The sequence below is a fragment of the Rhinolophus hipposideros genome, assembly GCF_964194185.1.
Source record: "Rhinolophus hipposideros genome assembly, chromosome: 17".
In the NCBI taxonomy this organism is placed as follows: domain Eukaryota; kingdom Metazoa; phylum Chordata; class Mammalia; order Chiroptera; family Rhinolophidae; genus Rhinolophus; species Rhinolophus hipposideros.
Window position 1 is genome coordinate 15,518,520 of NC_138063.1, and position 13,531 is coordinate 15,532,050.

Genomic DNA, 13,531 nt, shown 5'->3' on the forward strand with positions numbered 1-13,531 from the left:
CAGTTGATCACAGACCAGAGGATCTGTAAGGCTGCCTAGGAAACCGTTAAGGGTTATCAGTGATATGAAGGTGGGGGAATTTTCGCTTTTTGCTTTACACGCTTTTGTGTTTCCATTTTTTTTTCAATAAGAACATAATTAAAACTTAGTTGGAATGGTCTTAAAGTATCTCCCCATATATTGCTGATTAGTTGCATAGGAAAAAGTTGTAATTATGCTTTAGAGAATCCCGTAATACCTTGACCAGGTGATGGAATGAGCATAACAGATGAGAGGGGCAGACCACCATGCCATCATGTGGCTCTGTATGTGATATCCTGGGAAAGACACAAGGCCGCTTTTGTATTATAGTATTATGCCCACCCGAATATAATCACAAGGACGCATCAGATAAAGCCAAATTAAGAAACATCTATAAAATAACTGGTCGGCGCTCTTCAAAAATGCCAATATTACAAAAGAAAAGAAAGACCGAGGAACTGTTAATGATTAAAATACTAGATGAGAGAGATATGCTGATTAAATGCTGTGGGTAATGCTGGATTTTTTTTCTTTCTCTTTTTTCCTCTTTTTTGGTGGTTCGTTACATCTGTTTATTATCCTTGAGATCAGTTGTCAACCATGGACTACGGATTAAATGAAAGCATTATATCAACTGTAGATTTCCTGATTTTGATAACTATTCTGGTTTTGTTCTTAGGAAATACACACAGAAGTACTTAGGGATAAAAGGATATGGCTGATGCAATAACCTACTCACAAATGGTCGAGACACAGCGAATTACCTAGTTTTACCTGTGTTGTAATTTAAAATGTTTTAAAATTAAAAAACATGGAGAGAAACACAGGAAAATTTAAAAATATATTCTTTTCTTGACTTCAGTCCTTGATCTTTTCTTTATTATTGTCCAGGTGGGGCCAGGATATCCATGTTTTTTTTTTTTAAGGTTCATGGAGGATTTTGATGGTTAGCCACATTTGAGAATCAGATGCTTAGATTATATGTCAGATCCCATTAGATAAGTAGCAGAAACTTCCTCAAATTTGGAGTGAAGGGTGAAAATTGACTTTGTTTAGTTTAGGAGTATGAACTTGATATATATGCTGTTGGATTCTTTGTGGGTTTCAGTCTGGTCTGAGCAGCTTACAGTTCACTAGGTGACTTACTGTTCTTTCAATGCTACAAAAATTACATGTTCTTCCACAAATGCCATTCTCTCACAGTTCTGATTGTCAAAGTTGTATGGTTGAGGATCAGACTGTATATTTAGGCAAAATACATCCTGTTGAGCCCATTAAGTAAAAATAAAGAGATTATTCCCTTGATCCAAGCTATTACAATTTCACATTTGTGAAGTATTCCAAATTCATTTTTTAATGGACTGTTTCCCTTCAAATACATGTGGAGATGGATTTATAAAACTGTAAACAGTTTATGCATTTTTTATAGATTTCCATTGTATGAGTTTGATACTGATTTACCTCTTTTTAATTGCAGCAGAGATAAAGAATTAGTAGTTTAAAACAGTAGGAACTACATGTTCTGCTGTGATCAAGGAATTAGATAATCTGGCTTGTTTGCTTAAGGGGTCTGTATCTTGAGACTTTTATAGGGCAGTATTAAAGCTCTCAGCCTTCTTATTATGCCAATACCCAGAAGATTGCTTTAATGAGAAGTAAAGGGCCTTTTTCCAATTACAAGGGAATAACTGTATTAAGTTCCTGTGTTATGTCAACCTGCTTTGATTTGATTACTGTGAAAGAAATGGATTTATCTGTCAGTGTTACTTAATTAAGGCTTCTCATTGATGTTTTGCAGAGTAATATAGTGCGGTTTGCACATTTGAGCCTAAATACAAAGAAAATTGGCCTAAAACTAAGACATGACCCCTGAAGATAACATGTAAGATTGATTGCTTGTCGTTGCCAGGTCAGAGGCTGCAGTGTTAAACACAGGTAGATGACTGGGACGCTGAAAGGATAGAATGAAAAATCAAGTTTATGGGAGTGATCATTGTAAGCAAAACTGGATTTTGGGGAAGATTTTTGAGTATGTCAAACTGTTTGGCTTCACCCATGTTAGTTAAGCATCTGGAGTAGGGAATGAGACGAGATGAGACTAGAAGAAGCAGGAGAAGTAGACGTTGTTAAAATATAAAAGGAAAGAGAAGGAAAAGAGGGAAGCAAGAAGAATCGATGCCATTTGGGAAAAGTGGACCATTGTGGTTATGCAGAGCAATTACAGCCTACAAATATTTCAATTAAGCCAGCAGCCCTTTCTCAGAGCCTCACAAATGGTACCCTAGGGAGAACAGAGGTATAGGGGGGAAAAGAAGGAAAGATAAAACTGTCATATGTTTCATCTCTGCTCTCTTTTCCCTCTCCATTGGAATAAATGTAATAAATTATTTACCAAATAGGCATTTTAAATATCAATTTGCATGTCTTAAGTCATTACAGTATTACGGATTTTAAAACATAAAACTTACATGTGTGAGTTAAAAAATACCTATATAATCACATGTACAGTTATCAGAGTTATATATTCTACTTCATTATGAAATGAAGCATATTTTAAAATATATTCCTTTGTTGTTTAACGTGTTCTTTTATGAAGTATCTACTTTTTATTTCTCACATTTTTTGATGCATGTTTGAAAATACATCTTCGAGAGATACCAAGCACCTAGTTAAAAATTTCCCCAAATTATATTCACTTTTAATTTAGGCACTTTGAAGCTTCTCTGTGTAATATTGGAGTTAGGTGGTATGTTTCAAAGTCTGTAGATATGGCAGTTTACTCCAGCTGTTATTCTCAATTGATTTTAAATAAGTTTACCCCACCCTACCCCAACAACATTATCTAGGAAGATTGATTTTTATTAAGTGCTTTTAGACAGGTGACATTTCAGAAAGTCAAAGGAGGCATGTAGAATTCACCTTGTTGTACTCTTGCCTCAGTCAGTTATTCATGGCTCTTCGTCTTTCTGGGCTCTTAGGAAGATGGGATCCTTCTTAGAAAGAAGGACTGACTTCTCTTTAAGAGGAAGAAACTGGCTGGTTAGTTTCACACATTTGAAATGGAAGGATGCTAAATAACACCCATGTATTTCCTGTTAGATTATTCAAGTTAATATTCAAGTTAGATTGCCATTGATACTTCAAAATTGTATGGATTGATATAAAGACTTCAAGGTTACTTTTGTCTCAATTTCATAGTTCCTTTCATATTATCTGAATTTCTTTTCCTGTTTTGTAGCACTAAAAATGCATTTAACTCCATATTTTAAATATCTGAGATTAGTGTAGTTGTACAGCTTAGAAAAAATAGTTTATTTTACAGTATTGTTTTAAACAGTGTTCTAAAGGACACATTCATGGAAGTTTAAGTTGGAGGTTAATAAAGGTGAAGATACTGAAATCATTTCCCTCTGAACAAATTTTCCTACACTATACTTTTCCCCTAGTACATCCACATTTTACCCTTCCTTCACCTTTTTTTGTGTTTATATGTTTTTGCATTTATATGTTTATATAAACTATAAGATCATCTTGTACTTGACCTTTGAGTTTTTAGATTTATTGCATAAGGAAATTCATTAGTGCTGAGAAAGCTAGTGTTGACAGCAGTGATAGGAAAATGGAAAGCCCAGGTCTCTGTTCTTTATATTTGAAGGATCTTAGAATTTGTGAGACACCTTGCCACAACTCTCATCATTTGCTCAGTCGATTGGAAAGGGCTGGAAGTTTCTCATCACTAAGATCACTCATTATGAAGTATATCTTGTTTCTTATAGAAACAGAAAGAAGTGATCATGGTTGTGTGGACATTGGCTATCAATATTTGAAGCTCCTCCAGTCTTCCTTTCTCTGTCGGAGAACTCAAATTTGAGTTCAGATTACTCTCCTTAAAGCTCTTATTATACTGCCTGCTAATGAAAATGTGCACATCCTGAACACGCTCTTTGCTGATGAAATATTTTGAACTCTAAATTCATCTGGCACTGACGGAGAGCATATGCCATCTCAGTTTGTGTGGAGGGCTCAGCCAAGGGTTCTTCCTGGACTAGGAAATTAGTAGGAGCCACAGATGTACGCAGTCTGTGAGTCTCCATGATGATGTGGAGGATATTTAATAGTACTTGTTGTTGCAGAGCGAAGGATTTAAGATGGGGTAGAATTCAACATGTTTCAGAGTGATTATCTTTCCAGGAAAAACTTAGCCTCAGTCTCCCAATGCATTCTGAGTAGTGAAGTTTTCATCGGGAAATCCATATATTTTTAGAAGAGAAGGGATTTGTCCCTTCTTAGAGCAATACAGAAAAACCCTTTGGTTATTTTCTGACTTCATGAAACAATAGGGTGTTTGGCATGATCTGGGCATGACGTATGGAAAGAACCAACACACAACTCTACCCCAAATCAACAAAGTTCGGTAGCTCTCACACTTGTTCATTTCAAATCACGTTTAAACCTACATGATATTTAGTCGATGTTCTAAGCTTGGGCCATTGGTTGGCATATGTTACTTCTGACAGCGTATCATTTATACAGCACCCAGAAATGTGTCGAAAGGGTGAGATGTATAGAGGATATTCTAAAGGTAAATTAACTTACAAAACAAATCTAATACTTACTGAATTTTTCAGTGTGATTGTGCTGCAGAGATTCATGGAGAAGGTGAGATTTGTTTGCTTTAAGCATATTGGCTATTTCTAAAATCCAGGAGAAGATTTGAAAGTCTCTGACCTGTTTAACAGAACTAGTAGTCATAAAAATGTGAGACTCAGATTTTCTTGAATAGATCACAATTTTACATATTTATGTGGTTTAATTATTTAGATTTTGGTGTGTATTAGGCTTTCATGGCAGATATTGGTTACTGAGTATTTAGTGTAGGCCAGGTACTCCCCTAAGTGTTTAGCAAGTATTAATTAACTCATTTACTTTAATAATAACTACTTGAAGTTGGAAATCCTATTATCCCCTTATCTCCTGTTAAATGCGTACTTTGGGTGGGTCCTGGGTTTTCACTTCTGTTCTTTTAGACCCAAGAGGCCATTAAATTTTCTAGGTTGGCAGATATCCTCAGGGCAAAATGTCTTCCTCTCTAGGTTCCAGCTTTCACTTTGATTTTAGCTTGGTAATTCCTTACTCTGTAGTCAGCTCATTGGTATTTTAAGGAAGATTAAAAATTTTTTTATCCAGTATTGTGTGTGTGTGTGTGTGTGTGTGTGTGTGTGTGTGAGACATGTCATAGCCTGCCCTATTTCCAAGAATGGAAATCAAACCCACTTATTTTACAGTTGACGAAAATGGGTTCTGAGAGACCAGGGACTGGCTCAGACTATAGAGCTGGTCAATGCAGTCACTATTAAAATCCAGGTTTCCATCCAAATTCCCAGTGCTGTTTTCTGATATTTGTCTGGTCTAACTGATAGTTTTGATTTCGTGGTCTAAGTAAGCAAAGTGGAAATTTGAGTAATCAAATCACAAGTTTAATGAATGTAGTAAATGGGAAATTAAAGAAATTAAAAATTTTGTCTGTATATCTTTTCTCTAAACGGAGTGTTTGGTCCTGCTTCTGCCCAAACCTTGCTTTGGTGGTTTAGTGCTAAAATATCAGACATTTTAGAAAGGGCTTATGAAGAACTACTCAAAATAAAAGGAAAGTTTGGGTATTGTCAGGCTGCCTTCTAAGGAAATCCCATGTAAGTTACTATGTCTGTCCTAGGTTACGGTAAAATTAGAAAAATCTTGAACAATCGAGTCCATTTCAGTCTTGTGGAAGAATAATTTCTATCATCCACTTGCTATTCTGCTTTCCCTCCTACTGGTCTTTCTGTGGTTTATTCTCATCGTGGGTAGAGGGTGGCAACAGAACAAAGGAGAGGTGAGAACTAAATACTCAGACTGCTTCTATCCCTGGCAGTTTTCATATGTTACTGTGTGACCTTCATGGATTTCCTGAACAATCTGTGTTTTCATCCAATTCTCGCTGTGAATCTTGTTTCAGTCTTTGCTTTGCCCACTCTGTAGCTTGTAGAATTTTGACCCCCTCTCCAGTCGTTCAAAGTGTATATTTTGATAAGCTGACAACACCCCTGGCTTTATTGTTTTCCTGCTTTTGTTTTTCAGTCTCTTGATTTCTTCAAATATTTACTTTTATATTTGTATCGTGTATAATTCTGTAATGCTTTGTGGACACAAGAATGAGCACTCCCAAATAAATACATTCATTCTGTCTGGGGAGAAGTGACTGGAGGTAACATTTGATCTGGTCATGGTGAGATCTGCAGTCTTTCAGGGGTGGGGGGGGGGTGACGAGCCTTTATGTGGTAGGGGAGAGCACTCACTGGCTTTGAGCATTGGCAGCACCTGTGCTGGCCAGCTTTGCCATTTATTGTCACCTTGGGGCAGTTTTCTACCCCAGCTAAGCCTCAGTTTTCTCATTTATAAAATGGAGCTACTACGAGTGCATTGAAGTGCACAGCAGTTGTCTGACACAGATTTAAGCTCACGGTTAGCTGCTATTCTTTTTTGAGATACGAAGAACAGCTCAGGCAAAGACAATAGAGATCCAAAAACATGGAGATATAAAAGGGTGTGCCATGGTCAGGTGCACCAGGAGGGAGTGGGAGTCAGGGATGGCCAAGGGTAGGTCCTGTGCACGGTGTACATAGAAAGTAGTCTGCGCAAGACCTGCTGGGATACAGATGTTATGGTTGTGTGTTAAGTACTGCTAAAACCGGCAACCTAGGCAGGGATTTTAAGGTAGGGAGTGAGACAGGCACCTGTTGGTGGTGTGGGACAGGCGTCTGTCTCGTGTTCCCAGGAGAGTAGGCGAGGGGATCTCAAACCCCTGTGTGCGTGAAATTACATGGGGACTTTGTTAAAAGCACGTTTTGTTTGTTTTGTTCTGTTGTTGTTTTCTTGACCCCATCCCCAGAGATCCAGACTCACTAGTTCTCATGGATCCTAAGATGCTGAAATGAGCACGGCTGGTGATTCCAATGTAGGGTGGTCCGCAGATTCACTTTGAGATGTACTGGAATAGTTGTTGAGGAAATGCATGCTAACTAACTGGCACGTCTGAGGAAGCTCAGTGGGAGGGTAGGTGGAAGCAAAAGTAACACATTTACATTCTTACATTCTTACATTTACATACTCATACATTATGAGTTACAAATATCCATTATAGCCTTGTGTCTTCTTGCTATAGATGATGAGCACCAGTGGTACAGGTAGTTTTTTTCAAAGATAAAATATAATCAGAAATTGTATGATTGTTCTATTAGGTTTGGGAGAGCTGGAAATTTATCCTTATCTTCTTGATCTAGCAGGAGGCCAGGGATTGAAAAGCCTGTTAAAAAGAGCAGTAAATGGGAGGAAGGTTGCAGCAGCATGAGATCAGGAAATGAAAAAGGTGGAAATAGGAAAGGATGGCAAAAGAGCAGTCAGATTTGATTGGTTGGGAATCTATTTGTGAAGGAACCTAGCCAGTATTTAACCTGTTTTGAAAAAGCTAGACTTCCAGCATTTTTAATTAGTGGATTGCTCGCTTTTGAAATTGCCCAGTTGGGAATACTCAAGTTTTGATGTGTTTTATCTGCCTGCTAATTAACAGGCTGCTTGGTTGACCATCATTTTTCCTTTATTTTGTGGACAGAAGATGTATATGAAGGTCTCTTGAAATATTCCAGCTCAGGTCTAAGTTAAAATGCACGAGTCACTGTGCATTTAGTAAGAGTTAGTACTGAAATATAAATCAAATTGTAGAATATCTGTTCTTCAAATCAGTTTTTTAAATCTTTTTGCCCTTTGGTATGATTTCTCCTCTAGCACAAGGCTTTTCAATCCTGGTGCAAATTACATTTGGGGCCAGAATATGTCTTGTTGTGAGGGACTGCTCTATGTATCTATAAGATGTTTAGAAGCATCTCTGGTTTCTACCAGAGTAGATGCCAGATAGTACTCCTCCTACCCTAGTTGTGACAAGTCATAATGTCTCCAGACATTGCCAAATGTCCTCTAGGGGCCAAAATTGCTGCTGGTGGAGAACCACTGGCCTGGTATTACCATGATCCTCTTTCCTCCTTGTCTCTGCCTACTTTTCATGTCTAATTTCTCTTGAGAAGATAAAATGGGTCCAAGCAATAGGGCATCTTATGGTAGAGACAGGAATTCACTCTGTTCCTTCATTATTTTGGGGCCAAATTGAAGAGCAGAAACCTCTCCAGTTAATTCAAACTGGCTGTTTCAGGTTAAAAGGAGTTCAAGACGTGCCAGACTTCTGAAAACCTTCAGTGTTTGACAGATTATGTCACTTATACTGTTATTTATTTATTTTTTTGTTGTTGAAAAACACTTGATTTTTGGTTAAGGAGGAAGGGAACCCTGTAAGCTACAGATGGTATTCGTGTGACAATCCAGAGGGTTCTAAGTCACTCCATCATGTCCTTTGGTTTAGCATACACAGGATAGGCCAGGAGGTTGGGTTGTTAAACAGCAGATTTGGGGAAAGGACTGCACCTTCTCTCCAGATTAGATGCACTCCCCAGAGCTTTCTTGACAATCCTTCAAGCTCACTGTCCCTGATTTTAGCTGTCCACAGGGGACATCTCTTTGCAGTTGCAGTATCTTCTGAAGCACCAAAAAAGGAACTGAAATAATTTGTTTTAAAAAAGAAGGAATTCAAGTTTAGCGATAATAGTTTTTTTAATTGTTGTTGCTATTCAATCTCTTAAGATATTCTGAAACGCCATGTGCTCCACTGTACCCTGTAATAAATCAATTAATTATACTACGATTAATTCTACTGATAATAAAATAGCAGTAATAAAAGGAATGATGGTAGGGCATTAAGAGAATAAACAGTATCACTGAAATGTTAGGAAACACAATAAATGGGATTGTGTCTGCTGAACCAAAGTTTCACACCTCCTCCTCCAATTCTGTCAGAGCAAGTTTGTGATGGCCGTCTGTCATCAACCGTGATCAATAATAGAACAGTGAAACTTTTCATACTTATAAAGGGCCTTTCATCAAAAATCTCAAAGCCATTTCTAAATATAGAGTGACTGATCTTTAAAACACTTTTATGTGTTAAGCAATTAATATGATAACTTAGCTATTCTACTCTCTATCCTGAGTATTTGCCACTTGAAGCACTGATTGAGCCTTTACTAATCTGGTCAGCATTAGAGTTTCGCCGCTACAGATTTTAGAGGAATTCCAACTTCTCAGCAGTTCATGTAGGTCTCTTCACCATCTTACTCAAAATAAAACATTGCTTTAATCACTTTTATCTTCACATCTCAATGCCCAGATTAAGGATCTGAGGCCAGGTGGCTAAATCTATTTAAAGAAATTCAAAGACTAATACAGTGTTGTCTTAAACAACTTAAAAAGCAAAATCCTAATATCCTTGCAATGTACTGGGTGCAATTGCCAACTGAATTTTTCTTTTGTACATTTTGTTGCGTGTTTGTTGTCTGGTGTGTAAAGCCTTGGCTAGAGACCACAAAATATTCAGGAGCATGATGGCATGGATGCTGCCAATGTTAGTATCAATACTTACCTGAATTTAATGTGTTGTGTGTGTGTGTGTGTGTGTGTGTGTGTGTTTTGTATTAAGGTTGGGTGAATGCATTTGTACACTTATTTTGTCCAAAAGATTTAAATAAAACTTTTAAGTGCAGTTTCACATGTACAAAAGTTGAGGCTATGCAACACTGTGAAAGATGGAAGTAATTTTATGTTCATACCTCTGGTTCCTGAGGGTCCAGTTCCTTTCTGCTGTGAATTTAAATGAGTTAATTTAAGTAGATGGGTCAGAAGCCACTATCATCATACTAGCCCCGTGCCTGATTCTTAATTAAAGGCAACAGGAGATTAATTTGAAACATTAATTTAAAAGTGCATATACAAAAAGAAAGAATTATTGCCAGAAAGCCTAAAGAACTTTTCTCTTGTCCCTAGATGTAGAAGACAGAAGTAGCTCAGGGTCCTGGGGGAATGGAGGACATCCAAGTCCGTCCAGGGTAAGTATATCTAATCTTTTTTCCCACAACCAGACATCCCACATATGTAAATTGACAAACGGAAGGTGAGTTTCTCTCACGTATACACACAATTGTACAGATATAGATGCATACCGAATTTAATGAGGATCAACTTGTGTTTGGACTTTTGTTTTTTCATTCTCTTATTGGATGCTATTATTGAATTTGACACCTGTTTCATGTCTGCTAACCAGGAGAAAAATCTCTTTATTAAATATTTGGCCTTATTTTGCCAGTTATTGATCTAGTATGGCACAACTTTGGAAAAAATCCTAGTATCCTTGTAATGTATTGGTGTAAATAGACGACTGAATAATTCTGACGCCCTAAATTCTAGCCCACCAGTATGATCTGCATAATAAATCTCAGTTGATTTCACTTTGTAAACGTGATTATTCCACTAGGAGTACCTTGGGTCACCAGTTCGGTTCATTCATCTATTTGACCTCAAGTTTTTGCTACTCGTTTTCATAATTTTAAATTGCAGTAAAATATTGACAGTCTTCCATGATTTGCTTATTAGTTTGGATGTAGTGGGAAGACCATGGAATGAGGTGGGAGTGGGGTGGTTAGGCAATATGTGTTTTTGTATGTATATGACCTTGGGCATGTCATTTCTCCTCTTTGATCTTCATTTTCCTAATTTGTAAAATGAAGAAGTAGAACCAGTGGATCTTTTATGTTCCTTCCAACTTAAATATGTACTTTTTGATATATAATCTGTCTTCAGATGAATCATTTCTAGGTCCTCTAAAATTCACGTCAGCTTTTATAATACACACATAATACCCCAAATTAAAAAGAGAGCATATAGCTAAACACACATCTTCACCTCCCCCAACCAGCTGTATTGATGAAGCATTCTGTAGGGAGGGTAACATTTTACTCTTAAGTATACACATAAACTTAAGGTTTGGGGAGGGCTCTATTTTGGCATGAGAGGCGAGGAAAGTCATCAAGCTGTCAAAAGGAGGACATTTCAGCAAGCCGTACTTACCCATTTCCACCTGTCCTTTCGCCTCGCGGTTCTCACTATGGTCTTCAGGGTACAGCAGGATCTCTAAGCTTACCAGTAACTTACTTTGTTGAGCCCTTGCAGCAGCTGTCGAGGTTGACATTCTAATGCGGTATATGGATGAGTTGAGGAAATCTTTCCTCCTCCTCATGTTACACTCTGCACTTGCAATAAATCCATTCTCCTGACAGCGAGTGTAGAAGATGACAGTGCTTCTGTCTATTGTTTAGTTCATTCAGCCTTACTTCATGTCTTGCGATTTCTCAGTTTAATACATAGTACTTTTAATTATATTTCTGAGAACAAGGGCGATTTAGGATCATTCTGACTTTTATTTAGTTTTCATTAACTGTTCTGCCCGTTTTCAGGGACTATGTTGGTGAATAAGGTTGAATCAGTATTTGCAATTTATATTTTCTGAATCCAGAGAGTTTGCGTGACACAGATTATTGCGGGTGACTTGAGCTGTACGACTATGCTAAGTCTCTCTTCTCATCTTAAAGTGGTGATATTTTCAACTACCTTGCAGTACTGTGGTGGGGTTTAAATTAGATAATGTATATCAAGCTGTTAGTATACTCTCTAGAACGAGGGCACTTAATAAATAATAATTAGTACCATGTAATGCCTGGTGTCGAATGAGTGCATGTAAAACCAATGCTAGGTGTGTACAATGTGACATCTTTCTACACACTGACATATTGGCAGCATTAGATAGCAGTATCATTTAAGTTAGTTTTTATAAATGAGGGAAGGCAATCGTAAATGGGGCTCTTTGGAATGTTAAGGGTTCCATTCATTCTTTCGTGAGGTGACATGCATTTTTCATTTTTCATACAACATCCGCCTTTTTTGTGTGGGCAGAGTCTGCCCTTTTGATAACGTGCCAACTGACACCTCTGAGTAAATTTGACTTAGTCTTTGTGGGCAGTGCAACCAGCTGAGCAGAATGCCTTTTTTTTTTTTTTTTTTTTTTGGGGGTTACTTAATGCACTTTAGTAGACTGAAATTTGAACCATATAATATAGATGATTTTCTTTCCTATATGTTATCAAATTCCTCCATTAAAATAAGTGACTGGGTAGTTTGAAAACATTATTTTAATTTTAAATTACCATTAAAACAATGAGTTAATCATAATAATGACAAATTCCTGCCAAAAAACAATGTCTGCTTTAAAACCATTCTTTTGTGACTTTTGCTCTTTGTCCAAATCCAGAAGTACTAATTTATGCTCAAGTTTCAATGTTCGTTCATAGTCATATTGTAATAATTTTAACATTCTATGTGTTAATTCCTTAATAGAATGATACAGTTGTGTTATAATCACAATAACAACTATACCAAAAACACTGAAATTTCAGTATCATAAAAACCAAATGTTGCTGTTGAAAAGGCTCTACTTTGGTCTTCCAAAAGCAATTCATTGCAGGCTATGGGAAATTTTCCTTTATAGCACGACCTTGTTCTACTTTTTAAGAATAATGTTGGCTTATCAAAATAACAACTTTTAATATTTACAACATATTTTATGTGTCAGGTGTTTTACATACATTATTTCACTTAATCACATCAACAACTTCATGTAGTTGGTACTGTTATTCTTCCCTGGATTTCCCAGTAGTTATGAGGAAAACTGGACTCTGCAGACTCTGGATCCCTCATTTACCCACCGTACCCGTGAAGATGCAGGTTCCCTATAATGCGCTTCCCAGGTCGGAATAGTGGACTCCAATTTCTTTGGGGGCATATGTACATGCTGATTTTTTTTTTAATGTAAAATTGAAACACTCTGTTATTTTATTTACAGAACTATGGAGATGGGACTCCCTATGACCATATGACCAGCAGGGACCTTGGGTCACACGACAATCTTTCTCCACCTTTTGTCAATTCCAGAATACAAAGTAAGACACAGTTTAAATTAATGTGATTCTTTTTAAATAAATATGTTTTACCATGGAAGGGAGAATACAAGCCCAGACAGAGGTTCTGTTTTTAGGAACTTGCATCTCCAGTCAGTTCAGTATTGTAATTTTAAATTGCAGGAAAATATTGACAGTCTATACTTGGTAATAGCGCATGAAGAACTAAGTATTACGACCATGTAGAATTACAGAATTTCAGTGAAACCATATCTACATGGAAATTTTGTCTTCCTTAGACACAAAGCACTTATTATCATTTTAGCATTGCAGCAGTTTTCTAAGTTAAGGTTGATGAAATCAAAGTTGTGAAGATTTAAAATAAAAATATCATTCAGCCTGCCAGTTGGCAATGTGATATAGTCAATATTAGCTGTGAATTTTTATTACAAGGGGTTATGGACACCCCTTTAATAATAGGTGTAATGGGCTTCCTAGGTTTAGTGTGCATGGATCAGAGGAGTGGTGGGTTCAAGTTGAATTGTAAAATCTGGTTGTGTATTTAAGGCGTGAACTTGAGTGCTAGT

At 37.0% G+C, this 13,531-nt stretch overlaps 1 protein-coding gene across 26 annotated transcripts in view; it reads left to right on the forward strand.

Moving 5' to 3' along the window:
• The window catches only part of TCF4 (transcription factor 4), a 341,674-nt gene that overhangs the window by 103,344 nt on the left and 224,799 nt on the right, over positions 1 to 13,531 (forward strand). For all 26 annotated transcript variants that reach the window (XM_081078012.1, XM_081078029.1, XM_081077992.1 and 23 more), the window contains 2 exons: positions 9,982 to 10,043; positions 12,890 to 12,986. In XM_081078012.1, coding sequence (XP_080934138.1) covers positions 9,982 to 10,043; positions 12,890 to 12,986 — 159 coding nt within the window. The remainder of the gene's footprint in view (positions 1 to 9,981; positions 10,044 to 12,889; positions 12,987 to 13,531) is intronic.